Below are 27,870 nucleotides of genomic sequence, written 5' to 3' on the forward strand. Positions count from 1 at the left end.
CCCTGGTGAGGTGGAGGATCTCTGTAGGCTCCACGGCTGCCTGCAGCTCCAGCGGGGAGTAGAAACAGCAGAGAGTGGAGCGCCTCACCACGCAGTTGGCAAGCGGGACCACAGAGAACCTGCTCGCTACTCACCACACACTCACCACAATCACTCACCACCACTCATCACTCACTCACCACTCATACACTCACTCACTCAACACTCACCCTCACCACTCACACTCACCACCCAACTCACACTCACCACTCACTCACTCATACACTCACTCATACACTCACCATGACACTCACCACTATCACTCACCACTATCACTCACCACTCACACCTCACCACTCTCATCCCCACACACTCACCACTACACTCACACTCACCACCTCACCACTTCCCACCACTCTCACTCACTCTCACTCCATCACACTCACTCACCACTATCACTCACCACTCACCCTATCACTACACTATCACTCACCACTATCACTCACCACTCATACACTCACTCACTCACTCATACACTCACTCATACACTCACTCACCACTCTCACTCACCACTCACTCACTCATACACTCACACACTCATACACTCACTCACTCATACACTAACTCACTCACTCATACACTCACTCACCACTCACTCACTCACCACTCACTCACTCACTCATACACTCACTCACTCATACACTCACTCACCACTCTCACTCACCACTCAACACACACACTCATACACTCACTCACCACTCACTCACTCACTCATACACTCACTCACTCACTCATACACTCACTCACACACACACTCATACACTCACTCACCACTCTCACTCACCACTCACTCACCACTCATACACTCACTCACTCATACACTCACTCATACACTCACTCACTCATACACTCACTCATACACTCACTCACTCATACACTCACTCACTCACTCATACACTCACTCACTCACTCATACACTCACTCACTCATACACTCACTCATACACTCACTCACTCATACACTCACTCATACACTCACTCACTCATACACTCACTCACTCATACACTCACTCACTCATACACTCACTCACTCATACACTCACTCACTCATACACTCACTCACTCATACACTCACACACTCATACACTCACTCACCACTCACTCACTCATACACTCACTCACTCACTCATACACTCACTCACACACACACACTCATACACTCACTCACCACTCTCACTCACCACTCACTCACCACTCATACACTCACTCACTCATACACTCACTCATACACTCACTCACTCATACACTCACTCATACACTCACTCACTCATACACTCACTCACTCACTCATACACTCACTCACTCACTCATACACTCACTCACTCATACACTCACTCATACACTCACTCATACACTCACTCATACACTCACTCACTCATACACTCACTCACTCATACACTCACTCACTCATACACTCACTCACTCATACACTCACTCATACACTCACTCACTCATACACTCACACACTCATACACTCACTCATACACTCACTCACTCATACACTCACTCACTCATACACTCACTCATACACTCACTCACTCATACACTCACCTGAACACTGAGCCACCCTGAGACAGAGTCTGTGGACACGCAGACCGGGAGCGCTGAGAGTCGCAGCGAGACACAGCTGGCTACGGGGAGACACGGAGACACACCTGGGGACAGAGACACAGAGACACAGGGAGACACAGAGACACAGAGACACAGAGACACAGAGACACAGAGAGACACAGGGAGACACAGGGAGACACAGCTGGGGACAGAGACACAGAGACACAGCTGGCTACGGGGAGACACGGAGACACACCTGGGGACAGAGACACAGAGACACAGGGAGACACAGGGAGACACAGGCTGGCTACGGGGAGACACGGAGACACACCTGGGGACAGAGACACAGAGACACAGCTGGCTACGGGGAGACACGGAGACACACCTGGGGACAGAGACACAGAGACACAGAGACACAGAGGCACAGGGAGACACAGGGAGACACAGGGAGACACAGCTGGCTACGGGGAGACACGGAGACACACCTGGGGACAGAGACACAGAGACACAGCTGGCTACGGGGAGACACGGAGACACACCTGGGGACAGAGACACAGAGACACAGAGACACAGGGAGACACAGGGAGACACAGCTGGCTACGGGGAGACACGGAGACACACCTGGGGACAGAGACACAGAGAGACAGGGAGACACAGAGACACAGGGAGACACAGGGAGACACAGGGAGACACAGCTGGCTACGGGGAGACACAGAGACACACCTGGGGACAGAGACACAGGGAGACACAGGGAGACACAGGGAGACACACCTGGGGACAGAGACACAGGGAGACACAGGGAGACACAGGGAGACACAGATACACGGGGAGACACAGGGAGACAGGGAGACACAGAGACACGGGGAGACACAGGGAGACACAGAGACACAGGGAGACACAGGGAGACACAATGAGACACAGCTGGCTACGGGGAGACACGGAGACACACCTGGGGACAGAGACACAGAGACACAGAGACACAGGGAGACACAGGGAGACACAGAGACACAGGGAGACACAGCTGGCTACGGGGAGACACAGGGAGACACAGAGACACAGGGAGACACAGTGAGACACAGGGAGACACAGCTGGCCACGGGGAGACACGGAGACACACCTGGGGGAGACACAGGGAGACACAGGGAGACACAGGGAGACACAGCTGGCCACGGGGAGACACGGAGACACACCTGGGGACAGAGACACAGGGAGACACAGAGACACAGGGAGACACAGAGACACAGGGAGACACAGGGAGACACACCTGGGGGAGACACAGGGAGACACAGGGAGACACATGGAGAGTGAGTGGTGGGTGAGTGAGTGGGTGAGTGGGTGAGTGAGTGAGTGAGTAAGTGAGTGAGTGGGTGAGTGAGTGGGTGAGTGAGTGGGTGAGTGGGTGGGTGGGTGAGTGAGTGGGTGAGTGAGTGAGTGAGTGGGTGAGTGAGTGAGTGGGTGAGTGAGTGGGTGGGTGAGTGGGTGGGTGGGTGAGTGGGTGGGTGAGTGGGTGAGTGAGTGGGTGAGTGAGTGAGTGGGTGGGTGAGTGGGTGAGTGAGTGGGTGAGTGAGTGGGTGGGTGAGTGGGTGGGTGAGTGGGTGGGTGAGTGGGTGAGTGAGTGGGTGAGTGAGTGAGTGGGTGAGTGGGTGAGTGAGTGGGTTGGTGAGTGGGTGGGTGAGTGAGTGGGTGAGTGAGTGGGTGAGTGAGTGAGTGGGTGGGTGAGTGGGTGAGTGAGTGGGTGAGTGAGTGAGTGGGTGGGTGAGTGGGTGGGTGAGTGGGTGGGTGAGTGGGTGAGTGAGTGGGTGAGTGAGTGAGTGGGTGAGTGGGTGAGTGAGTGGGTTGGTGAGTGGGTGGGTGAGTGAGTGAGTGGGTGAGTGGGTGGGTGAGTGAGTGGGTGAGTGGGTGAGTGGGTGAGTGAGTGAGTGGGTGAGTGGGTGTGTGGGTGGGTGAGTGGGTGAGTGAGTGGGTTGGTGAGTGAGTGGGTTGGTGAGTGGGTGGGTGGGTGGGTGAGTGAGTGAGTGAGTGGGTGGGTGGGTGAGTGAGTGAGTGGGTGAGTGGGTGGGTGGGTGGGTGAGTGGGTGAGTGAGTGGGTTGGTGAGTGGGTGGGTGGGTTGGTGAGTGGGTGGGTGGGTGGGTGAGTGAGTGAGTGGGTGGGTGGGTGGGTGAGTGAGTGAGTGGGTGAGTGGGTGGGTGGGTGGGTGAGTGAGTGGGTGAGTGAGTGGGTTGGTGAGTGGGTGGGTGAGTGAGTGGTGAGTGAGTGGGTGAGTGGGTGAGTGAGTGAGTGAGTGGGTGAGTGAGTGGGTGAGTGAGTGGGTGGGTGGGTGAGTGGGTGGGTGAGTGAGTGGGTGAGTGGGTGAGTGGGTGAGTGGGTGGGTGGGTGAGTGGGTGAGTGGGTGAGTGGGTGAGTGGGTGGGTGAGTGAGTGGGTGAGTGGGTGGGTGGGTGAGTGGGTGGGTGAGTGAGTGGGTGAGTGGGTGAGTGAGTGGGTGAGTGAGTGGGTGGGTGGGTGAGTGGGTGGGTGAGTGAGTGGGTGAGTGGGTGAGTGGGTGAGTGGGTGGGTGAGTGAGTGGGTGAGTGGGTGGGTGGGTGAGTGAGTGGGTGAGTGATGCTCACCGGCTGAGGTGGGGATGAGTTGGTGAGTGGCGAGGTGAGGCTGCACGTCCTGAAGGGTGAGCGTCGTTTGAGCCACCAGGACATACTTCACCTCCCTGTGCACATGACTCACCACGTCACTCACCACGTCACTCACCACGTCACTCACCACGTCACTCACCACGTCACTCACCACGTCACTCACCACCTCACTCACCACGTCACTGACCACCTCACTCACCACGTCACTCACCACCTCACTCACCACCTCACTCACCACCTCACTCACCACGTCACTCACCACCTCACTCACCACGTCACTCACCACGTCACTCACCACCTCACTCACCACCTCACTCACCACCTCACTCACCACGTCACTCACCACCTCACTCACCACCTCACTCACCACGTCACTCACCACCTCACTCACCACCTCACTCACCACGTCACTCACCACGTCACTCACCACGTCACTCACCACCTCACTCACCACGTCACTCACCAAGTTACTCACTACGTGACTCACCACGTCACTCACCACCTCACTCACCACGTCACTCACCACGTCACTCACCACGTCATTCACCACGTCACTCACCAAGTTACTCACCACGTCACTCACCACGTCACTCACCACCTCACTCACCACCTCACTCACCAAGTTACTCACCACGTCACTCACCACGTCACTCACCACGTCACTCACCAACTCACTCACCACGTCACTCACCACCTCACTCACCACCTCACTCACCAAGTTACTCACCACGTCACTCACCACGTCACTCACCACCTCACTCACCACCTCACTCACCACGTCACTCACCACCTCACTCACCACGTCACTCACCACGTCACTCACCACGTCACTCACCACCTCACTCACCACCTCACTCACCACGTCACTCACCACGTCACTCACCACCTCACTCACCACGTCACTCACCACGTCACTCACCACGTCACTCACCACCTCACTCACCACGTCACTCACCACGTCACTCACCACGTCACTCACCACCTCACTCACCACGTCACTCACCACGTCATTCACCACGTCACTCACCACCTCACTCACCACCTCACTCACCACCTCACTCACCACGTCATTCACCACGTCACTCACCACGTCATTCACCAAGTCACTCACCACGTCACTCACCACGTCACTCACCACGTCACTCACCAAGTTACTCACCACGTCACTCACCACGTTACACACCACGTCACTCACCACGTCACTCACCACGTCACTCACCACGTCACTCACCAAGTTACACACCACGTCACTCACCACGTCACTCACCACCTCACTCACCACGTCACTCACCACGTCACTCACCACGTCACTCACCAACTACACAGTAAGTGTGTACCGGAGTGACCAAGTGAGTGAGTGGGTGTCTCTGTGTCTCCGTGTGTCTGTCCCCATGTCTCTGTGTCTCTGTGTCTCCGTGTCTCTGTGTCTCTGTCCCCGTGTCTGTGTGTGTCACCTCCATCCCCGTGTCTCTGTCCCCATGTCCCCGTGTCTCTGTGTCTCTGTCCCCGTGTCTCCGTGTGTCACCTCTGTCTCTGTGTCTCTGTGTCTCTGTGTGTCAGTGTGTCACCTCTGTCTCTGTGTCTCTGTCCCCGTGTCTCTGTGTCCCCGTGTCTCTGTATCCGTGTCTCCGTGTGTCACCTCTGTCTCCGTGTACACGTGTCTCTGTTTCCGTGTCTCCGTGTCACCTCTGTCTCTGTGTACACGTGTCTCTGTTTCCGTGTGTCACCTCTGTCTCTGTGTCCCCGTGTCTCTGTTTCCGTGTCTCCGTGTCTCTGCCTGTCCCTCGCACGGCCTCCAGTCGCGTCCATCCGACCCCACCAGACCCAGACAGGAGGAATACACCTCCAGGGTGAGACAGAAGTCGTGGTCCACCTCCTCACTGTCACACAGAGACACAGACAGAAGCCGTGGTCCACCTCCTCACTGTGTCACACAGAGACACAGACAGAAGCTGTGGTCCACTTCCTCACTGTGTCACACAGAGACACAGACAGAAGCCGTGGTCCACTTCCTTACTGTGTCACACAGAGACACAGACAGAAGCTGTGGTCCACCTCCTCACTGTGTCACACAGAGACACAGACAGAAGCCGTGGTCCACTTCCTCACTGTGTCACACAGAGACACCGACAGAAGCTGTGGTCCACCTCCTCACTGTGTCACACAGAGACACAGACAGAAAAGTGAGTAGGTGAGTGAGTGAGTAGGTGAGTGAGTAGGTGAGTAGGTGAGTGAGTAGGTGAGTGAGTAGGTGAGTGAGTAGGTGAGTGAGTTGGTGAGTGAGTAGGTGAGTAGGTGAGTGAGTTGGTGAGTGAGTAGGTGAGTGAGTAGGTGAGTGAGTAGGTGAGTGAGTTGGTGAGTGAGTAGATGAGTGAGTTGGTGAGTGAGTAGGTGAGTGAGTTGGTGAGTGAGTAGGTGAGTGAGTAGGTGAGTGAGTCGGTGAGTAGGTGAGTGAGAAGGTGAGTGAGTTGGTAAGTGAGTAGGTAAGTGAGTTGGTGAGTGAGTAGGTGAGTGAGTAGGTGAGTGAGTAGATGAGTGAGTAGGTGAGTAGGTGAGTGAGTAGGTGAGTGAGTAGGTGAATAGGTGAGTGAGTAGGTGAGTAGGTGAGTGAGTAGGTGAGTAGGTGAGTGAGTAGGTGAGTAGGTGAGTGAGTAGGTGAGTAGGTGAGTGAGTAGGTGAGTAGGTGAGTGAGTGAGTAGGTGAGTGAGTAGGTGAGTGAGTAGGTGAGTAGGTGAGTGAGATGGTGAGTGAGTAGGTGAGTGAGTAGGTGAGTAGGTGAGTGAGTAGGTGAGTAGGTGAGTGAGTAGGTGAGTGAGTGGGTGGGTGAGTGAGTGGGTGGGTGAGTGGGTTGGTGAGTGGGTGAGTGAGTGAGTGGGTGCGTGGGTGAGTGAGTGGGTGAGTGGGTGAGTGGGTGGGTGTGTGGGTGGGTGGGTGGGTGAGTGAGTGGGTGAGTGGGTGAGTGGGTGAGTGAGTGGGTTGGTGAGTGGGTGGGTGGGTGGGTGAGTGAGTGAGTGGGTGAGTGGGTGAGTGAGTAGGTGAGTGAGTAGGTGAGTGAGTAGGTGAGTGAGTTGGTGAGTGAGTAGGTGAGTAGGTGAGTGAGTTGGTGAGTGAGTAGGTGAGTGAGTAGGTGAGTGAGTAGGTGAGTGAGTTGGTGAGTGAGTAGATGAGTGAGTTGGTGAGTGAGTAGGTGAGTGAGTTGGTGAGTGAGTAGGTGAGTGAGTAGGTGAGTGAGTTGGTGAGTAGGTGAGTGAGAAGGTGAGTGAGTTGGTAAGTGAGTAGGTAAGTGAGTTGGTGAGTGAGTAGGTGAGTGAGTAGGTGAGTGAGTAGATGAGTGAGTAGGTGAGTAGGTGAGTGAGTAGGTGAGTGAGTAGGTGAATAGGTGAGTGAGTAGGTGAGTAGGTGAGTGAGTAGGTGAGTAGGTGAGTGAGTAGGTGAGTAGGTGAGTGAGTAGGTGAGTAGGTGAGTGAGTGAGTAGGTGAGTGAGTAGGTGAGTGAGTAGGTGAGTAGGTGAGTGAGATGGTGAGTGAGTAGGTGAGTGAGTAGGTGAGTAGGTGAGTGAGTAGGTGAGTAGGTGAGTGAGTAGGTGAGTAGGTGAGTGAGTGGGTGGGTGAGTGAGTGGGTGGATGAGTGGGTTGGTGAGTGGGTGAGTGAGTGAGTGGGTGCGTGGGTGAGTGAGTGGGTGAGTGGGTGAGTGGGTGGGTGTGTGGGTGGGTGGGTGGGTGAGTGAGTGGGTGAGTGGGTGAGTGAGTGGGTTGGTGAGTGGGTGGGTGGGTGGGTGAGTGAGTGAGTGAGTGGGTGAGTGGGTGAGTGGGTGAGTGAGTGAGTGGGTGAGTGGGTGTGTGGGTGGGTGAGTGGGTGAGTGAGTGGGTTGGTGAGTGGGTGGGTGGGTGGATGGGTGGGTGGGTGAGTGAGTGAGTGGGTGGGTGGGTGAGTGAGTGGGTGAGTGGGTGGGTGGGTGGGTGGGTGAGTGAGTGGGTGAGTGAGTAGGTGAGTGAGTAGGTGAGTAGGTGGGTAGGTGAGTGAGTGAGTAGGTGAGTGAGTAGGTGAGTGAGTAGGTGAGTAGGTGAGTGAGTAGGTGAGTAGGTGGGTGAGTAGGTGAGTGAGTAGGTGAGTAGGTGAGTAGGTGAGTGAGTAGGTGAGTAGGTGAGTGAGTAGGTGAGTAGGTGGGTGAGTAGGTGAGTGAGTAGGTGAGTAGGTGAGTAGGTGAGTGAGTAGGTGAGTAGGTGAGTGAGTAGGTGAGTGAGATGGTGAGTGAGTAGGTGAGTGAGTAGGTGAGTGAGTGAGTAGGTGAGTGAGATGGTGAGTGAGTAGGTGAGTAGGTGAGTAGGTGAGTGAGTGAGTAGGTGAGTAGGTGAGTAGGTGAGTGAGTAGGTGAGTGAGTAGGTGAGTAGGTGAGTGAGTCGGTGAGTAGGTGAGTGAGTAGGTGAGTAGGTGAGTAGGTGAGTGAGTGAGTAGGTGAGTGAGTAGGTGAGTAGGTGAGTGAGCAGGTGAGTAGGTGAGTGAGTAGGTGAGTGAGTAGGTGAGTAGGTGAGTGAGTAGGTGAGTAGGTGAGTGAGTAGGTGAGTGAGATGGTGAGTGAGTAGGTGAGTGAGTAGGTGAGTGAGTTAGTAGGTGAGTGAGATGGTGAGTGAGTAGGTGAGTGAGTGAGTAGGTGAGTAGGTGAGTAGGTGAGTGAGTAGGTGAGTAGGTGAGTGAGTAGGTGAGTAGGTGAGTGAGTCGGTGAGTAGGTGAGTAGGTGAGTGAGTAGGTGAGTAGGTGAGTAGGTGAGTGAGTAGGTGAGTAGGTGTGTGAGTAGGTGAGTAGGTGAGTGTAGTGGCGAGTAGGAGAGTAGGTGAGTGAGTAGGTGAGTGAGTAGGTGAGTGAGTAGGTGAGTAGGTGAGTGAGTAGGTGAGTGAGATGGTGAGTGAGTAGGTGAGTGAGTAGGTGAGTAGGTGAGTGAGTAGGTGAGTAGGTGAGTAGGTGAGTGAGTAGGTGAGTGAGTAGGTGAGTGAGTTGGTGAGTGAGTAGGTGAGTGAGTAGGTGAGTGAGTAGGTGAGTAGGTGAGTGAGTAGGTGAGTGAGATGGTGAGTGAGTAGGTGAGTGAGTAGGTGAGTAGGTGAGTGAGTAGGTGAGTAGGTGAGTGAGTAGGTGAGTGAGTAGGTGAGTGAGTTGGTGAGTGAGTAGGTGAGTGAGTAGGTGAGTGAGTTGGTGAGTAGGTGAGTGAGAAGGTGAGTGAGTTGGTAAGTGAGAAGGTAAGTGAGTTGGTGAGTGAGTAGGTGAGTGAGTAGGTGAGTGAGTAGATGAGTGAGTAGGTGAGTAGGTGAGTGAGTAGGTGAGTGAGTAGGTGAATAGGTGAGTGAGTAGGTGAGTAGGTGAGTGAGTAGGTGAGTAGGTGAGTGAGTAGGTGAGTAGGTGAGTAGGTGAGTGAGTAGGTGAGTAGGTGAGTGAGTGAGTAGGTGAGTGAGTAGGTGAGTGAGTAGGTGAGTAGGTGAGTAGGTGAGTGAGATGGTGAGTGAGTAGGTGAGTGAGTAGGTGAGTAGGTGAGTGAGTAGGTGAGTAGGTGAGTGAGTGGGTGGGTGAGTGAGTGGGTGGGTGAGTGGGTTGGTGAGTGGGTGAGTGAGTGAGTGGGTGCGTGGGTGAGTGAGTGGGTGAGTGGGTGAGTGGGTGGTGTGTGGGTGGGTGGGTGGGTGAGTGAGTGGGTGAGTGGGTGAGTGAGTGGGTTGGTGAGTGGGTGGGTGGGTGAGTGAGTGAGTGAGTGGGTGAGTGGGTGAGTGGGTGAGTGAGTGAGTGAGTGGGTGAGTGGGTGTGTGGGTGGGTGAGTGGGTGAGTGAGTGGGTTGGTGGAGTGGGTGGGTGGGTGGATGGGTGGGTGGGTGAGTGAGTGAGTGGGTGGGTGGGTGGGTGAGTGAGTGGGTGAGTGGGTGGGTGGGTGGGTGAGTGAGTGGGTGAGTGGGTGGGTGGGTGGGTGAGTGAGTGGGTGAGTGAGTGAGTAGGTGAGTGAGTAGGTGAGTAGGTGGGTAGGTGAGTGAGTGAGTAGGTGAGTGAGTAGGTGGTGAGTAGGTGAGTGAGTAGGTGAGTAGTGAGTGAGTAGGTGAGTAGGTGGGTGAGTAGGTGAGTGAGTAGGTGAGTAGGTGAGTAGGTGAGTGAGTAGGTGAGTAGGTGAGTGAGTAGGTGAGTGAGTAGGTGAGTGAGTAGGTGAGTGAGTAGGTGAGTGAGTGAGTAGGTGAGTGAGATGGTGAGTGAGTAGGTGAGTAGGTGAGTAGGTGAGTGAGTGAGTAGGTGAGTAGGTGAGTAGGTGAGTGAGTAGGTGAGTGAGTAGGTGAGTAGGTGAGTGAGTCGGTGAGTAGGTGAGTGAGTAGGTGAGTAGGTGAGTAGGTGAGTGAGTGAGTAGGTGAGTGAGTAGGTGAGTAGGTGAGTAGGTGAGTGAGTAGGTGAGTAGGTGAGTGAGTAGGTGAGTGAGTAGGTGAGTAGGTGAGTGAGTAGGTGAGTAGGTGAGTGAGTAGGTGAGTGAGATGGTGAGTGAGTAGGTGAGTGAGTAGGTGAGTGAGTGAGTAGGTGAGTTAGATGGTGAGTGAGTAGGTGAGTGAGTGAGTAGGTGAGTAGGTGAGTAGGTGAGTGAGTAGGTGAGTAGGTGAGTGAGTAGGTGAGTAGGTGAGTGAGTCGGTGAGTAGTTGAGTGAGTAGGTGAGTAGGTGAGTAGGTGAGTGAGTAGGTGAGTAGGTGTGTGAGTAGGTGAGTAGGTGAGTGTAGTGGCGAGTAGGAGAGTAGGTGAGTGAGTAGGTGAGTGAGTAGGTGAGTGAGTAGGTGAGTAGGTGAGTGAGTAGGTGAGTGAGATGGTGAGTGAGTAGGTGAGTGAGTAGGTGAGTAGGTGAGTGAGTAGGTGAGTGAGTAGGTGAGTGAGTAGGTGAGTAGGTGAGTGATATGGTGAGTGAGTAGGTGAGTGAGTGAGTAGGTGAGTGAGTGAGTAGGTGAGTAGGTGAGTGAGTAGGTGAGTGAGTAGGTGAGTAGGTGAGTGAGTAGGTGAGTAGGTGAGTGAGTAGGTGAGTGAGTAGGTGAGTAGGTGAGTGATATGGTGAGTGAGTAGGTGAGTGAGTGAGTAGGTGAGTGAGTGAGTAGGTGAGTAGGTGAGTGAGTAGGTGAGTGAGTAGGTGAGTAGGTGAGTGAGTAGGTGAGTAGGTGAGTGAGTAGGTGAGTGAGTAGGTGAGTAGGTGAGTGAATAGGTGAGTAGGTGAGTAGGTGAGTGAGTAGGTGAGTAGGTGAGTGAGTAGGTGATTGAGTAGGTGAGTAGGTGAGTAGGTGAGTGAGTAGGTGAGTAGGTGAGTGAGTAGGTGAGTGAGATGGTGAGTGAGTAGGTGAGTGAGTAGGTGAGTGAGTGAGTAGGTGAGTGAGATGGTGAGTGAGTAGGTGAGTAGGTGAGTGAGTGAGTAGGTGAGTAGGTGAGTGAGTAGGTGAGTAGGTGAGTGAGTAGGTGAGTGAGTCGGTGAGTAGGTGAGTAGGTGAGTGAGTAGGTGAGTAGGTGAGTGAGTAGGTGAGTGAGTAGGTGAGTAGGTGAGTGAGTAGGTGAGTAGGTGAGTAGGTGAGTGTAGTGGCGAGTAGGTGAGTGAGTAGGTGAGTGAGTAGGTGAGTGAGTAGGTGAGATGGTGAGTGAGTAGGTGAGTGAGTAGGTGAGTAGGTGAGTGAGTAGGTGAGTGAGTAGGTGAGTGAGTAGGTGAGTGTAGTGGTGAGTAGGTGAGTGAATAGGTGAGTAGGTGAGTGACATGGTGAGTGAGTAGGTGAGTAGGTGAGTAGGTGAGTGATATGGTGAGTGAGTAGGTGAGTAGGTGGGTGAGTGAGTAGGTGAGTGAGTAGGTGAGTAGGTGAGTAGGTGAGTAGGTGAGTGAGTAGGTGAGTGTGTAGGTGAGTGTGTAGGTGAGTGAGTGAGTAGGTGAGTGAGTAGGTGAGTGAGTAGGTGAGTGAGTAGGTGAGTAGGTGAGTAGGTGAGTGAGTAGGTGAGATGGTGAGTGAGTAGGTGAGTGAGTAGGTGAGTAGGTGAGTGAGTAGGTGAGTGAGTAGGTGAGTGAGTAGGTGAGTGTAGTGGTGAGTAGGTGAGTGAATAGGTGAGTAGGTGAGTGACATGGTGAGTGAGTAGGTGAGTAGGTGAGTAGGTGAGTGATATGGTGAGTGAGTAGGTGAGTAGGTGGGTGAGTGAGTAGGTGAGTGAGTAGGTGAGTAGGTGAGTAGGTGAGTAGGTGAGTGAGTAGGTGAGTGTGTAGGTGAGTGTGTAGGTGAGTGAGTGAGTAGGTGAGTGAGTAGGTGAGTGAGTAGGTGAGTAGGTGAGTAGGTGAGATGGTGAGTGAGTAGGTGAGTGAGTAGGTGAGTAGGTGAGTGAGTAGGTGAGTAGGTGAGTAGGTGAGTAGGTGAGATGGTGAGTGAGTAGGTGAGTGAGTAGGTGAGTGAGTAGGTGAGTAGGTGAGTAGGTGAGTGAGTCTCTCACAAGTTGAGTGGCGTGCTGAGTGACAGGGAGCGAGTTCCCACGGTCGTGATCTCAGCCTCCGTGTCCAGCACTTGGGCTCCCAGCCTGAGCAACGCAACCACTGCAACACCTACACGAGTGAATAGTGAGTGTAGTGGTGAGTGTAGTGGTGAGTGTAGTGGTGAGTGTGGTGGTGAGTGTAGTGGTGAGTGTGGTGGTGAGTGTGGTGGTGAGTGTGGTGGTGAGTGTAGTGGTGAGTGTGGTGGTGAGTGTGGTGGTGAGTGTAGTGGTGAGTGTGGTGGTGAGTGTAGTGGTGAGTGTAGTGGTGAGTGTAGTGGTGAGTGTAGTGGTGAGTGTGGTGGTGGTGAGTGTGGTGGTGAGTGTGGTGGTGAGTGTGGTGGTGAGTGTAGTGGTGGTGAGTGTAGTGGTGGTGAGTGTAGTGGTGAGTGTAGTGGTGGTGAGTGTAGTGGTGAGTGTAGTGGTGGTGAGTGTAGTGGTGGTGAGTGTAGTGGTGAGTGTAGTGGTGGTGAGTGTAGTGGTGAGTGTAGTGGTGGTGAGTGTAGTGGTGGTGAGTGTAGTGGTGAGTGTGGTGGTGGTGAGTGTAGTGGTGGTGAGTGTAGTGGTGAGTGTAGTGGTGGTGAGTGTAGTGGTGAGTGTAGTGCTGAGTGTGGTGGTGAGAGTAGTGGTGAGTGTAGTGGTGGTGAGTGTGGTGGTGAGTGTAGTGGTGGTGAGTGTAGTGGTGGTGAGTGTAGTGGTGAGTGTGGTGGTGGTGAGTGTAGTGGTGAGTGTAGTGGTGAGTGTAGTGGTGGTGAGTGTGGTGGTGGTGAGTGTAGTGGTGGTGAGTGTGGTGGTGAGTGTAGTGGTGGTGAGTGTGGTGGTGAGTGTGGTGGTGAGTGTGGTGGTGAGTGTAGTGGTGAGTGTGGTGGTGAGTGTAGTAGTGGTGAGTGTAGTGGTGGTGAGTGTAGTGGTGAGTGTAGTGGTGAGTGTAGTGGTGAGTGAGTGTAGTGGTGAGTGTAGTGGTGAGTGTAGTGGTGAGTGTAGTGGTGGTGAGTGTAGTGGTGGTGAGTGTAGTGGTGAGTGTAGTGGTGAGTGTAGTGGTGGTGAGTGTAGTGGTGGTGAGTGTAGTGGTGAGTGTAGTGGTGAGTGTAGTGGTGGTGAGTGTAGTGGTGAGTGTAGTGGTGGTGAGTGTAGTGGTGAGTGTAGTGGTGGTGAGTGTAGTGGTGGTGAGTGTAGTGGTGGTGAGTGTAGTAGTGGTGAGTGTAGTGGTGGTGAGTGTAGTAGTGGTGAGTGTAGTGGTGGTGAGTGTAGTGGTGAGTGTAGTGGTGAGTGTAGTGGTGAGTGTAGCGGTGGTGAGTGTAGTGGTGGTGAGTGTAGTGGTGAGTGTAGTGGTGGTGAGTGTAGTGGTGAGTGTAGTAGTGGTGACTGTAGTGGTGAGTGTAGTGGTGGTGAGTGTAGTGGTGAGTGTAGTGGTGGTGAGTGTAGTAGTGGTGAGTGTAGTGGTGGTGAGTGTAGTGGTGAGTGTAGTGGTGAGTGTAGTGGTGAGTGAGTGTAGTGGTGAGTGTAGTGGTGGTGAGTGTAGTGGTGAGTGTAGTGGTGAGTGTAGTGGTGGTGAGTGTAGTGGTGGTGAGTGTAGTGGTGAGTGTAGTGGTGAGTGTAGTAGTGGTGACTGTAGTGGTGAGTGTAGTGGTGGTGAGTGTAGTGGTGAGTGTAGTGGTGAGTGTAGTGGTGGTGAGTGTAGTGGTGAGTGTAGTGGTGAGTGTAGTGGTGAGTGTAGTGGTGAGTGTAGTGGTGAGTGTAGTGGTGGTGAGTGTAGTGGTGGTGAGTGTAGTGGTGAGTGTAGTGGTGAGTGTAGTGGTGGTGAGTGTAGTGGTGGTGAGTGTAGTGGTGAGTGTAGTGGTGGTGAGTGTAGTGGTGAGTGTAGTGGTGGTGAGTGTAGTGGTGGTGAGTGTAGTGGTGGTGAGTGTAGTGGTGGTGAGTGTAGTAGTGGTGAGTGTAGTGGTGGTGAGTGTAGTGGTGAGTGTAGTGGTGAGTGTAGTGGTGAGTGTAGTGGTGGTGAGTGTAGTGGTGGTGAGTGTAGTGGTGGTGAGTGTAGTGGTGAGTGTAGTAGTGGTGACTGTAGTGGTGAGTGTAGTGGTGGTGAGTGTAGTGGTGAGTGTAGTGGTGAGTGTAGTAGTGGCGAGTGTAGTGGTGGTGAGTGTAGTGGTGAGTGTAGTGGTGAGTGTAGTAGTGGTGAGTGTAGTGGTGAGTGTAGTGGTGGTGAGTGTAGTGGTGGTGAGTGTAGTGGTGAGTGGTGAGTGTAGTAGTGGTGAGTGTAGTGGTGAGTGTAGTAGTGGTGAGTGTAGTGGTGAGTGTAGTAGTGGTGAGTGTAGTGGTGAGTGTAGTGGTGGTGAGTGTAGTGGTGGTGAGTGTAGTGGTGAGTGGTGAGTGTAGTGGTGAGTGTAGTGGTGAGTGTAGTAGTGGTGAGTGTAGTAGTGGTGAGTGTAGTGGTGAGTGTAGTGGTGGTGAGTGTAGTGGTGAGTGTAGTGGTGGGGAGTGTAGTGGTGAGTGTAGTGATGGTGAGTGTAGTGGTGAGTGTAGTGGTGGTGAGTGTAGTGGTGAGTGTAGTGGTGAGTGGTGAGTGTAGTGGTGAGTGTAGTAGTGGTGAGTGTAGTGGTGAGTGTAGTAGTGGTGAGTGTAGTGGTGAGTGTAGTGGTGGTGAGTGTAGTGGTGAGTGTAGTGGTGGTGAGTGTAGTGGTGAGTGTAGTGGTGAGTGTAGTGGTGGTGAGTGTAGTGGTGAGTGTAGTGGTGGTGAATGTAGTGGTGAGTGTAGTGGTGAGTGTAGTGGTGGTGAGTGTAGTGATGAGTGTAGTGGTGAGTGTAGTGGTGAGTGGTGAGTGTAGTGGTGAGTGGTGAGTGTAGTGGTGAGTGTAGTGGTGAGTGTAGTGGTGGTGAGTGTATTGGTGAGTGTAGTGGTGGTGAGTGTAGTGGTGAGTGTAGTGGTGAGTGTAGTGGTGAGTGTAGTGGTGAGTGTAGTGGTGGTGAGTGTAGTGGTGAGTGTAGTGGTGGTGAGTGTAGTGGTGAGTGTAGTGGTGAGTGTAGTGGTGAGTGTAGTGGTGAGTGTAGTAGTGGTGAGTGTATTGGTGAGTGTAGTGGTGGTGAGTGTAGTGGTGAGTGTAGTAGTGGTGAGTGTAGTGGTGAGTGTAGTAGTGGTGAGTGTAGTGGTGAGTGTAGTAGTGGTGAGTGTAGTGGTGAGTGTAGTGGTGGTGAGTGTAGTGGTGAGTGTAGTGGTGGTGAGTGTAGTGGTGAGTGTAGTGGTGAGTGTAGTGGTGGTGAGTGTAGTGGTGAGTGTAGTGGTGAGTGTAGTAGTGGTGAGTGTATTGGTGAGTGTAGTGGTGGTGAGTGTAGTGGTAAGTGTAGTAGTGGTGAGTGTAGTGGTGAGTGTAGTGGTGAGTGTAGTAGTGGTGAGTGTAGTGGTGAGTGTAGTAGTGGTGAGTGTAGTGGTGAGTGTAGTAGTGGTGAGTGTAGTGGTGGTGAGTGTAGTGGTGGTGAGTGTAGTGGTGAGTGTAGTGGTGAGTGTAGTAGTGGTGAGTGTAGTGGTGAGTGTAGTAGTGGTGAGTGTAGTGGTGAGTGTAGTGGTGGTGAGTGTAGTGGTGAGTGTAGTGGTGAGTGTAGTGGTGGTGAGTGTAGTGGTGAGTGTAGTGGTGGTGAGTGTAGTGGTGAGTGTAGTGGTGGTGAGTGTAGTGGTGAGTGTAGTGGTGGTGAGTGTAGTGGTGAGTGTAGTGGTGGTGAGTGTAGTGGTGAGTGTAGTGGTGAGTGTAGTGGTGAGTGAGTGTAGTGGTGGTGAGTGTAGTGGTGAGTGTAGTGGTGAGTGTAGTGGTGGTGAGTGTAGTGGTGAGTGTAGTGGTGAGTGTAGTGGTGGTGAGTGTAGTGGTGAGTGTAGTGGTGAGTGTAGTGGTGGTGAGTGTAGTAGTGAGTGTAGTGGTGGTGAGTGTAGTGGTGAGTGTAGTGGTGGTGAGTGTAGTGGTGAGTGGTGAGTGTCTCACTGTGGTTTTGTACTGCATCTTCTCTCCAAGATAGACGCAGGGAGATCTCTGTTACAAAGACACAGACAAAAGTCCCCCAGGTAGCCTCTAGCAGGGCTGTAGGGGCAAGTGCTGAGACACAGACAAAGCTCCCCCAGGTAGCCTCTAGCAGGGCTGTAGGGGCAAGTGCTGAGACACAGACAAAGCTCCCCCAGGTAGCCTCTAGCAGGGCTGCAGGGGCAAGTGCTGAGACACAGACAAAGCTCCCCCAGGTAGCCTCTAGCAGGGCTGTAGGGGCAAGTGCTGAGACACAGACAAAGCTCCCCCAGGTAGCCTCTAGCAGGGCTGTAGGGGCAAGTGCTGAGACGCAGACAAAGCTCCCCCAGGTAGCCTCTAGCAGGGCTGTAGGGGCAAGTGCTGAGACACAGACAAAGGTCCCCCAGGTAGCCTCTAGCAGGGCTGTAGGGGCAAGTGCTGAGACACAGACAAAGCTCCCCCAGGTAGCCTCTAGCAGGGCTGCAGGGGCAAGTGCTGAGACACAGACAAAGCTCCCCCAGGTAGCCTCTAGCAGGGCTGCAGGGGCAAGTGCTGAGACACAGACAAAGCTCCCCCAGGTAGCCTCTGGCAAGGCTGTAGGGGCAAGTGCTGAGAGGAATGGGCTGAGGGGAGGGGCTAAGGGGAGGAGCTAAGAGGAGGGGCTAGTGGGAGGGGCTAGGGGGAGAAGATTGGGGGATGGGGGCTCGGGGGGGGGCTAGGAGGACTAGGGGGAGGGGCTCGTGGGAGGAGGGGCAAGGGGGACTCGGGGGCTAGGGGGAGGGGCAAGGGGGAGGGGCTAAGGAGAGGGGCTAGGGGGAGGGGCTAGGGGGAGGGGCTAGGGGAAGGGGCTAGAGGAGGGGCTAGGGAGGGTGGCTGGGGGGAGGGGCTAGAGGAGGGGCTAGGGGGAGGGGCTAGGGGCAATGGGAGGGGCTAGGGGGAGGGGCTAGGCGGAAGGGGTTAGGGGAAGAACTAGGGGGAGGGGCTATGGAGAGGGGGGAGGGGCTAGGGGAGGAGGTAGGGGGAGGGGCTAGGGGCTAAGGAGAGGGAGGAGGGGCTAGGGGGAGGGCCTAGGGGGAGGGGGCAGAAGAGCTAGGGGGAGGGGCTATGGAGAGGGGGAGGGGCTATGGGGAGGGGCTAGGGAGAGGGGGGAGGGGCTAGGGAGAGGGACAAGGGAGAGGGGCTGGGGGAGGGGCTAGGGAGAGGGGGGAGGGGCTAGGGGGAGGGGCTAGGGAGAGGGGAGAGGGGGGAGGGGCTAGGGGCTGTTCTCACCGGACACAGAGAGAGAGGCTGTGCAGACCGGTCCCAGATCCTGAGACTCGGCGAGTCTGAGACACACAGAGAGAGACACACACACACAGACACAGAGACACACACACACACAGACACACACACACACACAGAGACACACACACAGACACAGAGACACACACACACAGAGACACACACACAGACACAGAGACACACACACAGAGACACACAGAGACACACACACAGACACACACAGAGACACACACACAGAGACACACACAGACACAGAGACACACACACAGAGACACACAGAGAGACACACACACAGAGACACACAGAGACACACACAGACACAGAGACACACACACAGAGACACACACACAGAGACACACACAGAGACACACACACAGAGACACACACAGAGACACACACAGAGACACACACACAGAGACACACACAGAGACACACACAGAGACACACACACAGAGACACACACAGAGACACACACACAGAGACACACAGAGAGAGACACACACAGAGACACACACACACAGAGACACACACACGGAGACACACACACACAGAGACACACACACACAGAGACACACACAGACACACACACACAGAGACACACACATACAGAGACACACACAGAGACACACACACAGAGACACACACAGACACACACAGAGACACACACACACACAGACACACACAGAGACACACACACACAGAGACACACACAGAGACACACACACAGAGACACACACACACAGAGAGACACACACAGAGACACACACACACAGAGACACACACAGAGACACACACAGAGATACACACACACAGAGACACACACACACACAGAGACACACACACAGACACACACAGAGACACACACACAGAGACACACACAGAGACACACACAGAGACACACACAGACACACACAGAGACACACACAGACACACACAGACACACACAGAGACACACAGAGAGACACACACAGAGACACACAGAGACACACACAGAGACACACACAGAGAGACACACAGAGAGACACACACAGAGACACACACAGAGACACACACACAGAGACACACACAGAGACAAACACAGACACACACAGAGACACACACACAGAGACACACACAGACACACACAGAGACACACACAGAGACACACACACAGAGAGACACACACACAGAGAGACACACACACAGAGACACACACAGAGACACACACACAGAGACACACAGAGACACACACACAGAGACACACACACAGAGACACAGACACAGAGACACACACAGAGACACACACACAGAGACACACACAGAGACACACACAGAGACACACACAGACACAGAGACACACACAGAGACACACACAGACACAGAGACACACAGAGACACACACAGAGACACACACACAAAGACACACACACAGAGACACACAGAGACACAGAGACACACGGAGACACAGACAGACACAGAGACACACGGAGACACACGGAGAGACACGAGAAGACATGATGAGCCCATGAGCCTCTGTGTGGTGGTAGTGAGTGTGTTGGTGGTGAGTGGTGGTAATGAGTGTGTGATGGTGGTGAATGTGTGATGGTGGTGAGTGGTGGTAATGAGTGTGTTGGTAGTGAGTGTGTGATGGTGGTGAGTGGTGGTAATGAGTGTGTTGGTAGTGAGTGTGTTGGTGGTGAGTGGTGATGGTGAGTGTGTGATGGTGTGTGGTGAGTGTGTTGGTGGTGAGTGGTGATGGTGAGTGTCTGGTGAGTGTGTTGGTGAGTGTGTTGGTGAGTGTGTGATGGTGGTGAGTGTGTTGGTGAGTGTAGTGGTGGTGGTGAGTGTGTGATGGTGGTGAGTGTGTTGGTGAGTGGTGGTGACTGTGATGGTGAGTGTGTTGGTGAGTGTGTGATGGTGGTGAGTGGGGGTGAGTGTGTGATGGTGGTGAGTGGTGGTGAGTGTGTTGGTGAGTGTGTTGGTGAGTGTGTGATGGTGGTGAGTGTGTTGGTGAGTGTAGTGGTGGTGAGTGTGTGATGGTGGTGAGTGGTGGTGACTGTGATGGTGAGTGTGTTGGTGAGTGTGTGATGGTGGTGAGTGGGGGTGAGTGTGTGATGGTGGTGAGTGTGTTGGTGAGTGTGTGATGGTGGAGAGTGTGTTGGTGAGTGTAGTGGTGGTGAATGTGTGATGGTGGTGAGTGTGTGATGGTGAGTGTGGTGGTGAGTGTGTGATGGTGGTGGTGAGTGTGTTGGTGAGTGGTGGTGAGTGTGTTGGTGGTGAGTGTGTGATGGTGGTGAGTGTGTTGGTGTGTTGGTGAGTGTGTGGTGGTGAGTGTGTTGGGGAGTGTGTTGGTGAGTGTGTTGGTGAGTGTCTTGGTGAGTGTGTTGGTGAGTGTGTTGGTGAGTGTGTTGGTGAGTGTGTTGGTGAGTGTGTGGTGGTGAGTGTGTTGGTGAGTGTCTTGGTGTGTTGGTGAGTGTGTTGGTGAGTGTGTTGGTGAGTGTGTTGGTGAGTGTCTTGGTGAGTGTGTTGGTGAGTGTGTGGTGAGTGTGTTGGTGAGTGTCTTGGTGAGTGTGTTGGTGAGTGTGTTGGTGGTGAGTGTGTTGGTGAGTGTGTTGGTGAGTGTGGTGGTGAGTGTGTTGGTGTGTTGGTGACTGTGTTGGTGAGTGTGTTGGTGAGTGTGTTGGTGAGTGTGTTGGTGAGTGTGTTGGTGTGTTGGTGAGTGTGTGGTGAGTGTCTCACCCTTCACCCTCACCACGTGCCCTATCCTCCCTGTATCGCTGCAGTGCCCTGAGGGCACCTCGGCCCCTCTCCAGTGCCCCTAGGGCGAGGCCCGTGGTGAGTGTGTTGGTGGTGAGTGTGTTGGTGGTGAGTGTGTTGGTGAGTGTGTTGGTGTGTTGGTGAGTGTGTTGGTGGTGAGTGTGTTGGTGAGTGTGTTGGTGAGTGTGTTGGTGGTGAGTGTGTTGGTGAGTGTGTTGGTGAGTGTGTTGGTGAGTGTGTTGGTGTGTTGGTGAGTGTGTTGGTGTGTTGGTGTTGGTGTGTTGGTGGTGAGTGTGTTGGTGGTGAGTGTGTTGGTGAGTGTGTTGGTGAGTGTGTTGGTGGTGAGTGTGTTGGTGAGTGTGTTGGTGAGTGTGTTGGTGAGTGTGTTGGTGAGTGTGTTGGTGAGTGTGTGGTGAGTGTCTCACCCGTCACCCTCACCACGTGCCCTACCCTCCCTGTATCGCTGCAGTGCCCTGAGGGCACCTCGGCCCCTCTCCAGTGCCCCTAGGGCGAGGCCCGTGGTGAGTGTGTTGGTGAGTGTGTTGGTGAGTGTGTTGGTGGTGAGTGTGTTGGTGGTGAGTGTGTTGGTGAGTGTGTTGGTGAGTGTGTTGGTGAGTGTGTTGGTGTGTTGGTGAGTGTGTTGGTGTGTTGGTGAGTGTGTGTGGTGAGTGTCTCACCCCTCACCCCTCGCCCTACCCTCCCTGTATCGCTGCAGTGCCCTCAGGGCACCTCGGCCCCTCTCCAGTGCCCCTAGGGCGAGGCCCGTGGTGAGTGTGTTGGTGGTGAGTGTGTTGGTGAGTGTGTTGGTGGTGAGTGTGTTGGTGGTGAGTGTGTTGGTGAGTGTGTTGGTGAGTGTGTTGGTGGTGAGTGTGTTGGTGACTGTGTTGGTGAGTGTGTTGGTGAGTGTGTTGGTGAGTGTGTTGGTGTGTTGGTGTTGGTGTGTTGGTGGTGAGTGTCTCACCCTTCACCCTCACCACGTGCCCTACCCTCCCTGTATCGCTGCAGTGCCCTCAGGGCACCTCGGCCCCTCTCCAGTGCCCCTAGGGCGAGGCCCGTGGTGAGTGTGTTGGTGGTGAGTGTGTTGGTGTGTTGGTGAGTGTGTTGGTGAGTGTGTTGGTGTGTTGGTGAGTGTGTTGGTGTGTTGGTGAGTGTGTTGGTGTGTTGGTGAGTGTGTGGTGAGTGTCTCACCCCTCACCCTCACCCCTCGCCCTACCCTCCCTGTATCGCTGGAGTGCCCTGAGGGCACCTCGGCCCCTCTCCAGTGCCCCTAGGGCGAGGCCCGTGGTGAGTGTGTTGGTGGTGAGTGTGTTGGTGGTGAGTGTGTTGGTGAGTGTGTTGGTGGTGAGTGTGTTGGTGGTGAGTGTGTTGGTGGTGAGTGTGTTGGTGTGTTGGTGAGTGTGTTGGTGAGTGTGTGAGTGTGTTGGTGAGTGTGTTGGTGAGTGTGTTGGTGAGTGTCTCACCCTTCACCCTCACCCCTCGCCCTACCCTCCCTGTATCGCTGCAGTGCCCTGAGGGCACCTCGGCCCCTCTCCAGTGCCCCTAGGGCAACGCCCGCCGCCGCCGCCGCCTGTGCCGGGCGTCCTGCGGCGAGGAGCGGCGGCAGCAGCCGCGAGGCGCCGCCAGCGAGGCCAGCGGCGAGCTCAGCCACACGCACAGAGACACCAACACCACCACCAACACCACCAACACCACCACCAACACCAACACCACCAACACCACCACCAACAACACCAACTCCAACACCAACAACACCACCCTGTGGAGGGGGAGATGGGCGAGCTCAGCCACACGCACAGAGACACCAACAACACCAACACCACCAACAACACCAACACCACCAACACCAACACCACCAACACCACCACCAACACCACCACCAACAACACCAACTCCAACACCAACAACACCACCCTGTGGAGGGGGAGATGGGCGAGCTCAGCCACACGCACAGAGACACCAACAACACCAACACCACCAACAACACCAACACCACCAACACCAACAACACCAACTCCAACACCAACAACACCACCACCCTGTGGAGGGGGAGATGGGTGAGCTCAGCCACACGCACAGAGACACCAACAACACCAACACCAACAACTCCACCAACACCAACACCACCAACACCACCACCCTGTGGAGGGGGAGATGGGCGAGCTCAGCCACACGCACAGAGACACCAACACCAACAACTCCACCAACTCCACCAACACCAACAACTCCAACACCACCAACAACACCAACACCACCAACAACACCAACATCACCAACACCAACATCACCAACTCCACCAACACCAACATCACCAACACCAACACCACCCTGTGGAGGGGGAGATGGGCGAGCTCAGCCACACGCACAGAGACACCAACACCACCAACAACAACAACACCACCAACACCAGCAACACCACCACCAACACCACCAACAACACCACCACCACCAACAACACCACCACCAACACCACCACCAACACCACCAACATCATCATCAACATCATCAGGTCATTCAGCTCTCCATCAACCAAACTCTTACCTACATCACCAACATCATCATCAACATCACCTACATCACCAACATCATCACCAACATCATCATCATCACCTACAACATCACCTACATCACCAACATCATCATCAACATCACCTACATCATCATCATCAACATCATCATGACCACCATCATCATCAACATCATCATCAACATCATCATCAACATCATCATCAACATCATCACCATCATCACCACCACCACCATCACGACCACCACCATCACGACCACCACCATCACCATCACCACCATCACCACCACCACCACCATCACCACCACCATCACCACCATCACCACCACCATCACCCACCATCACCATCACCACCACCATCACCACCACCATCACCACCATCACAACCACCACCATCATCACCATCACCATCATCCATCACCATCACCACACCATCACCACCACCATCACCACCACCATCACCATCACCACCAACAACATCACCACCATCACCACCAACAACACCACCCTGGGGAGATGGGGAGACAAGTGCACTGTGATATACTGTTGGTACTGTATAAATGTACTGCACTACCCTACTGTACAGCCGCACTACTGTACCGCACTGCCGTACTGCACTCCGTACTGTATTACCGTACTGTGCTACTGTGCCACTGTACTGTGTTGCTGTACTGTGTCACTGCACTACACTACTGTACTGTACTACCGCACTGTGCTACTGTACTAGGCTACTACACTGTGTTACTGCAATGTATTACTGTACGGCGCTACTGTACCACTGCATTACTGTACCACGCTACCGTAATACGGCGATACACTGTACTACTGTACCGTGCTACTGTATGACCGCAATATACTACTGTACTGTGCCACTGTACTACTGTTGTGACACTGTTGCGCTCCTGTACTGCGTTACTGTATGCACTACTGTATTACTGTACTATGCTAACGCGCTATGCTACTGTACCACTGTGCCACTGTACTACTGTGCTGTGTTACTGCACTATAATACTGTATTGCACTACCGTACTATGCTACTGTACTGTGTTACTGTAATGTGCTACGTATTACTGCACTATGCTACTGTACAACGCAACTGTACTACTGTACTACGTTACTGTGCTATGCCACGGTATTACTGTACTAAGCTACCGTACTGTGTTACTGTACGGCGCTACCGCACTGTGCTACTGCACTATATTGTACTGTATTACTGCACTGTATCACTGTACTGTGCTACTGCACGGCTGTACTGTACCACGGTACTACGCTACTGCACTATTCTACTGTACTCTTCTACCGTGCTACTGTACTCTTCTACTGTGCTACTGTACTGCCGCACTGCACTACTGTACCACTGCACTACTGTACTGCACTACTGTACTGTGCTACTGCACTGCTGAACTGTACTACTGTACTTGCTACACCGCACTACTGAACTGTACAGCTGTACTGTACCACTGCACTGCTGAACTGTGCTACTGTACTGCTGCACTGTATTACTGTGCTGTTGTACTGTACTACTGTACTGTACTACTGTACTCACGTTGGCTCTCAGCAGCGCCTCCACGTGGCTCCTCCGCTGGTTCCGCGCCGAATCTCCATCTCAAGCGCACTGAGCCTCACCATCATTCACACTCACCACCACTCACCACTACACTCACTCACTACTCACCACTACTCACCACTCACTACTCACCACCACTACACTCACTCACTACTCACCACTACACTCACTCACTACTCACTACTACTCACCACTACACACTCCACCACTACTCACTACTACACTCACCACACACACTCTACACTCACTCACTACTCACCACTACACCCACCACTAACTCCACCACTCACCACTACACTCACTACTCACTCACCAACTCCACCACTCACTACTCACCACCACTACACCACTCACTATCTCCACCACTACACTCACTCACCACCACTACTCACTACCACCACTACACTCACTCAGCACTACTCACTACTACACTCACCACTACACTCACTCACTACTACTCACCACTACACTCACCACTACTCACCACCACTCACCACTACACTCACTACTCACTCACCACTACTCACCACTCACTACTCACCACCACTACACTCACTCACTACTCACCACTACACCTCACTCACCCTACTCACTACTACTCACCACTACACTCACTCAGCACTACTCACTACTACACTCACCACTACACTCACTCACCACTACTCACCACTACACTCACCACTACTCACCACCACCCACCACTACACTCACCACTACTCACCACCACTCACCACTACACCACTACTCACTCACCACTACTCACCACTCACTACTCACCACCACTACACTCACTCACTACTCACCACTACACTCACTCCACCACTACTCACTACTACTCACCACTACACTCACTCACCACTACTCACCACTACACTCACCACTACTCACTACTACTCACCACCACTCACCACTACACTCACTCACCACTACACTCACTCACCACTACCTCACTACTACTCACCACTACACTCACTCAATACTACTCACCACTACACTCACCACTACTCACCACTACTACTCACCACTGCACTCACTACTCACCACTACACTCACCACTACTCACTACTACTCACCACTACACTCACTCACCACTCACCACTACTCACCACTACACTCACTCACCACTACACTCACTCACTACTCACTCACCACTACTCACTACTACTTACTCACCACCACTCACTACTCACACTACACTCACTCACCACTACTCACTAACACTCACCACTACACTCACTACTCACTCACCACCACTACCACTCACTACTCACTCACCACTACTCACCACCACTCACTACTACTCACCACCACTCACCACTACACTCACTCACCACTACTACCACTACTCACCACCACTCACCACTACTCACCACTACACTCACGCACCACTCCTCACCACTACACTCACCACACTCACTACTCACCACTCACTCAGCACTCACCACTACTACTCACCACTACTACTCACCACTCACTCACTACTCACCACTACTACTCACTCATTCACCACTACTCACCACTACTACCACTCACTCACCACTCACTCAGCACTACTCACCACTACTCACTCACTCAGCACCACTACTCACCACTCACTCACCCACTCACTCACCACCACGACTACTCACCACTCAATACTCACGCTCCCCCAGGTAGCCTCTAGCAGGGCTGTAGGGGCAAGTGCTGAGACACAGACAAAGCTCCCCCCAGGTAGCCTCTAGCAGGGCTGTAGGGGCAAGTGCTGTGTTAGTAGCGAGTAGCAGCAGCAGCAGCGTCTATGAAGGCTACCGGCACTGTGGCTACACACAGAGAGGGGGTGGGTGGCCAGCACCACCACCACGCCCGGCCGCCTTTGTCTCTCCCAGTGCTAGCGATGTTCACTACAACACCACTACACCACCACCACTACTACAACCACCACCACTACTACACCACCACTACTACGCCACCACCACTACGCCACTACTACACCACACCACTACACCACCACCACTACACCACCACCACCACTACCACCACCACTGCCACCACCACAACAACCACTACAACTACCACCACAGCACTACACCACCACCACAACCACCACCACACAACAACAACCACCACCACCACCACAACAGTTCCCACCACAGCCGAATATTCAATCGCCCGCCAAAAAAATCCACTTCCCGTGACGTCACTACCGACCGTTAAGCCCAAGAGGTGAGGGGGGTTGAACGTCACTTCCGTCACCACTATTAACCCCCCGCCATCTTGTTTAGTTCACCCCGCACCCACACTGATACTTCCATCTTGTTTAGTTCACGCGACCAGTACCAACACCTCCATCTTGTTTAGTGTTTAGTTCACCCCGCTAGTACATACACTGATACTTCCATCTTGTTTAGTTCACCCCGACAGTCCCAACACCAATACCTCTCCATCGTGTTTAGTTCACCCCGCCAGTACCCACACTGATACTTCCATCTTGTTTAGTTCACCCCGCCAGTCCCAACACCAATACCTCTCCATCTTGTTCGCCAGTACCCACACCGATACCCTCCATCTTGTTTAGTTCACCCGACCAGTACCAACACCAATACCTCCATCTTGTTTAGTTTATCCCGCCAGTACCCACACCAATACTTCCATCTTGTTTAGTTCACCGCGCCAGTACCCACACCAATACCTCCATCTTGTTTAGTTCACCCCGCCAGTACCCACACTGATACTTCCATCTTGTTTAGTTCACCCCGCCAGTCCCAACACCAATACCTCTCCATCTTGTCCGCCAGTACGCACACCGATACCCTCCATCTTGTTTGGTTCACTGCCGCTCCGCACATCGATACCCTCCATCTTGTTTAGTTCACTGCCCGCTCCGCACATCGATACCCTCCATCTTGTTTAGTTCACTGCCGCAGTCCACACATCGATAACCTCCATCTTGTTTAGTTCACTGCCGCAGTCCACACATCTATACCCTCCAGTGCTTTAATGACTCTGATATCAACTTCAGCAACGTCAGTAATTTATTGCAACATCAGAGTGGGTGGGGTGAGCGAGTGGGGTGGGCGAGTGGGTGGGCGAGTGGGTGG

The 27,870-nt window shown here is 53.6% G+C and overlaps 1 protein-coding gene across 1 annotated transcript; it reads right to left on the reverse strand.

Moving 5' to 3' along the window:
- Window positions 1-27,661, reverse strand: LOC116937945 (uncharacterized). Its single transcript, XM_076057628.1, has 10 exons — window positions 27,548-27,661; window positions 22,163-22,341; window positions 20,685-21,122; window positions 17,955-18,010; window positions 16,671-16,718; window positions 12,670-12,778; window positions 5,947-6,099; window positions 4,199-4,293; window positions 1,590-1,693; window positions 1-126 (listed from the first exon to the last, which is right to left on the reverse strand). The coding sequence occupies exons 1-10, from the start codon at window positions 27,659-27,661 to the stop codon at window positions 85-87; spliced, it is 1,338 nt and encodes a 445-aa protein (XP_075913743.1). The 3' UTR covers window positions 1-84.
- Between the last annotated feature and the right edge of the window lie 209 nt (window positions 27,662-27,870).

The sequence above is a fragment of the Petromyzon marinus genome, chromosome 83 (assembly GCF_048934315.1).
Source record: "Petromyzon marinus isolate PM22_M1 ecotype Great Lakes invasive population chromosome 83, UKy_Petmar_22M1.pri1.0, whole genome shotgun sequence".
NCBI classification, from domain to species: domain Eukaryota; kingdom Metazoa; phylum Chordata; class Hyperoartia; order Petromyzontiformes; family Petromyzontidae; genus Petromyzon; species Petromyzon marinus.

Excerpts from the sequence above, each read along its gene's own strand:
- LOC116937945 (XM_076057628.1), bottom strand. The coding sequence starts at position 27,661 with ATGTGCGGAGCGGGCAGTGAACTAAACAAGATGGAGGGTATCGATGTG. Across the intron at positions 12,779-16,670 it reads AGATGCAGTACAAAACCACA|GTGTTGCAGTGGTTGCGTTG; the intron begins GTGAGACACTCA and ends TCACTCGTGTAG. Across the intron at positions 4,294-5,946 it reads ACGGGGACACAGAGACAGAG|GGAGGTGAAGTATGTCCTGG; the intron begins GTGACACACGGA and ends TCATGTGCACAG.